Source organism: Salarias fasciatus, chromosome 14 (assembly GCF_902148845.1).
Source record: "Salarias fasciatus chromosome 14, fSalaFa1.1, whole genome shotgun sequence".
Taxonomy (NCBI): domain Eukaryota; kingdom Metazoa; phylum Chordata; class Actinopteri; order Blenniiformes; family Blenniidae; genus Salarias; species Salarias fasciatus.
In genome coordinates this window covers 14,805,531-14,809,022 of record NC_043758.1, presented here as the reverse complement: position 1 = coordinate 14,809,022, position 3,492 = coordinate 14,805,531, and the positions used below count along the sequence as shown (strand labels likewise).

Genomic DNA, 3,492 nt, shown 5'->3' with positions numbered 1-3,492 from the left:
TTGCTGTGGATTGGAGCACAACGTATTACGCCTGATTTTTCCAAACTGCTTCTTCTTCTTGTGTTTTGATGCATTACAAACAGCTTTAAAGTGCATACTGCCACATACTTTAAATGAGAGTGCAGTATCACATCACAGACAGCTCAATTTCCCAAACTACAGTGCAGGACGAGGACCACAAAACATGCGCGAGTAAAATCGTGCATCAAATAAATTAGCAGTGTCAGTAGGAATTTGAATTAACTCTTTATTATCACACTAATTTTGACAGCCCAAGTAGTAAGCAATGTTCAATCAAAAAAAAAAAAAAGAGATTATTCATGATGGGTGTGAGGTGAGTTCTGAAGTAGCAGTGCAGGGGTTCACGAGGAAAACACACACCCGGCGAAGAGAGCTGCAGGGTGAGAGTTCACTCTCACAAAAACACATGAAGGGAAAAACACACAAAATGAATCTTCTTATGACCCTGAGCTGTGCTCAGCAATGTGGCATTCACTGCCACCAAACTGATGCTTCTCAAAAACAGGATTTATACAGCTGACAAACATTAATTGGTGGCCAGATTTGGAATAAAATGTAAACACAAAGTCAAGAAGGACATTGGCCCTCATTTATCAATCCATCTTTCAAACGGTGTATATCTGAGCGGTGAGCTCATCGTACGACGGGGCTCGCGCTGCTTTATAGAAACTTCCGTACCTCGCCAATCTCAGCGTTTCAGTGATCGGGTGTTGATAAATGCGGCGGCTGAATTCGATTGTCATTAACAATGTTACGCCCTGAAATATTCATAGTTCCGAAGCCGCGCCCAGTGAGGTCAAACACGGAAAAGGAGCGATTTTGGCGAAAAAAGAAACTTTTGGGAGCTGGAAATGGATCCTCTCAGGTCTGAGGTGGAGAGAAATCAGGAGGAGCTCTTTGGAAGAAAAAAAACTGAAATTAAAGGAGAATGGAAAAACGCAGTCTGGAGGACGCTGTTCACGGCAGCGGTGAGCAGCGTCACCTGGATGAACGGACACCGGCTGAGGTCTGAGCAGATTATAGATCCGTTAATTTAACCCTGATATTACAAATAATGAAGCCGACTCATGTTGTACAGCTCAGAGTTTTATTGTTTTTTTTAATGATGTCTCAGAGTCAGACAGCGCGGCACCGCGGCCCGGTCTCCTTCACACAGCGGGGACGGTCCCACCGAGACACACCTCGGACCGAACGGGACACAGCACAGGACCGAACAGGACCCGGGACTCAGTCCACCGAGGGCGGCGCGTGCCACCCGCTGCTGGTGCTGCTTAAATTAAAAACAATTTATAGAAGTTTTCATAAAATGTTTGACTAAACGTCCTCTGTCTGTATTTAACCTCCCTTTAGTTCATATGTTATTTCCCAGGCTGCTGGCATCACATCACTGATTAAATAAATAATTTTCTACACTTTAGAGTGTATTTTGCATTTCAGTCGCGGTTCTTCAGGTCCTGTCTCCTCCGTCCAGACCCAGTGCGGCTCTGCTGGTTCCCACATCCTCTTGTTGTGCAAGCGCATCAAAGTAACTCTGTCGCCAGTGCAATATAGTGTAAACTACCTAAATAAAGTCACACACCTTTTCGGGGCTGAACAGGAACAGCAGCGTTTCCCCCGCTGGATCTGAGCGTCTGAAGCTGCTCCGCAGCAGCAGCTGTGCGTCTTTGCGCACTGTTAAAACTGCTCCTCTCCGTGGCAGAATGAACGAGCGGACTTATTGAAAGTTAAAAATCCTTTATTAATCCCACGAGGAAGAATTTTATTAGATATTCCGTAAAGGCAAATTTTTTTTTTTTTAATTTATGTATTTTTTAATCTGTACTGAATGTGTGCTGCTCCTGCTTTATGGCGTGTTTGAGATGTGCTTTATAGTTATTTTCACGCTCCGCCAGGTTCTTCTGCACTGCACCGCAAGTCCGCACTGACTGAAACTTGCGTACACGATGTCAGAGCTGTCGTGACATTTCATCTTTCCGAACGATCACGACCAAATTGATAAATAACCAACCCGTCTTTCATATGGACGTACGACGGGCGTACGCCCATATACCGTCATACTACCGTTTGATAAATGAGGGCCATTGAGTGTGAATGTGGAATAACTGCTTATCATAAAAAAAGTTTTCCCTTAAATATATTTAAATATATTAAATATATATGAATTGAATGTATGTAAACACATCGGAAATGAAGGACACAACAGTCAAATGTGACAGTGAATTATGACGTTTATGAAAAAGGCAATATTTAAAGCATGGATGTGATCCAGTACTTTATTATCAAACAAACAACAGCAAGGTTTCTTTATTTTTCTTATTGAAAATAATGAGCAGAGCCATCGCTATAGAAAATAACCACTGATTTCCAGCTTTTCAGGGCATGGTGGAGTCAAGTAAATACAGTGACAGATTAGCAGAAACTAAAGAGACGTTTTAATATTTTGGAAAATCTTCAAGAGCTTAGATCTAATCTCTTTAGTCCTGAGACAATATACAAAAGGATTTACAAAAGGTGGCCCGAGAATGATGACAAACACTACACCATACCATTGCTCTATTGTTAACACCAAACCCACTCTGGTCAAAACAACACGGACAAATACAGGACCATAATAACATGAGACTACAATGAAGTGACTCAAACAAGTGCTATAAATTTTCCTTTTTTCTGAACTTGACGATAATTTCACTTGAACAAGGATTGAAATATATGACAGGCAGATAAAAAAGAAAGTGAAAAATAACAAAAAATATACTATCACAGTGATGAGATTGAAATAGTAATTCACGTCTGCGCAAGTGCTTCTCACAAGGGCAGCATAATCACAGTATATGTACTTCAGCTTGGGGTAGCAATGAGGGAGAGGGACCACAGTTGCAGGCGTGACAGCTATAATACAAGCTGAAGAGAGCCAGAGGATCGATGCTGTGATGAGAGTCCGTGCATTTGTTAAATAATTGTGGTATTGAAAAGGATAACTGACAGCAAGCACACGATCAAATGCCATGAAAGCTAATGCAAACATCTCCATCACGGACGACCAGTGGCGAACAAACATTTGAATTAAGCAGGGCACATAGAATATGCTTTTAACAGTACCTAAAAGAACGCCAATTATTGTTGGAACTACACTTGAAGTAAACATAATATCAACAACAGCCAGATTGCAAATCAAAAGATACATGGGTTTGTGTAGCTTCTGGTCAGAAATAATAAAAACAATACTTACTGCATTGGCGATAGTAAGTATAATATAGACAATCATGATTACCACACCACTTACCACAGGCCTTTTGAAACTGTCAACATCACCAAAGAAAAAATGTGTCAGTTCAATTGAAGAATTGTGTGAAGACATTGTGAATTAAAAGCCACAATTAAAAAGTCTATAGAGAGATAACAACCAGCTTCCCTCAAAGCAACATGGGACTGTAGCTCAGAGTCAGCTCTGAGCAGCTGTTGACAGATTGT

At 41.2% G+C, this 3,492-nt stretch overlaps 1 protein-coding gene across 1 annotated transcript; it reads right to left on the bottom strand.

Annotated features, from left to right (window-relative positions):
* Window positions 1-362: 362 nt before the first annotated feature.
* Window positions 363-3,286, bottom strand: LOC115400765 (olfactory receptor 11A1-like). Its single transcript, XM_030108786.1, has 4 exons — window positions 3,121-3,286; window positions 2,476-2,574; window positions 1,004-1,039; window positions 363-394 (listed from the first exon to the last, which is right to left on the bottom strand). Exons 1-4 carry the CDS (start codon window positions 3,284-3,286, stop codon window positions 363-365), a joined length of 333 nt encoding a protein of 110 aa, XP_029964646.1.
* Between the last annotated feature and the right edge of the window lie 206 nt (window positions 3,287-3,492).

Coding starts and splice junctions, on each gene's coding strand:
- LOC115400765 (XM_030108786.1), bottom strand. CDS start 3,286: ATGATTGTCTATATTATACTTACTATCGCCAATGCAGTAAGTATTGTT. Junction 2,575..3,120: donor AATAATTGGCGTTCTTTTAG/GTACTGTTAAAA, acceptor TGTTAACAATAG/AGCAATGGTATGGTGTAGTG. Junction 395..1,003: donor GCCGGTGTCCGTTCATCCAG/GTGACGCTGCTC, acceptor CTCACCCTGCAG/CTCTCTTCGCCGGGTGTGTG.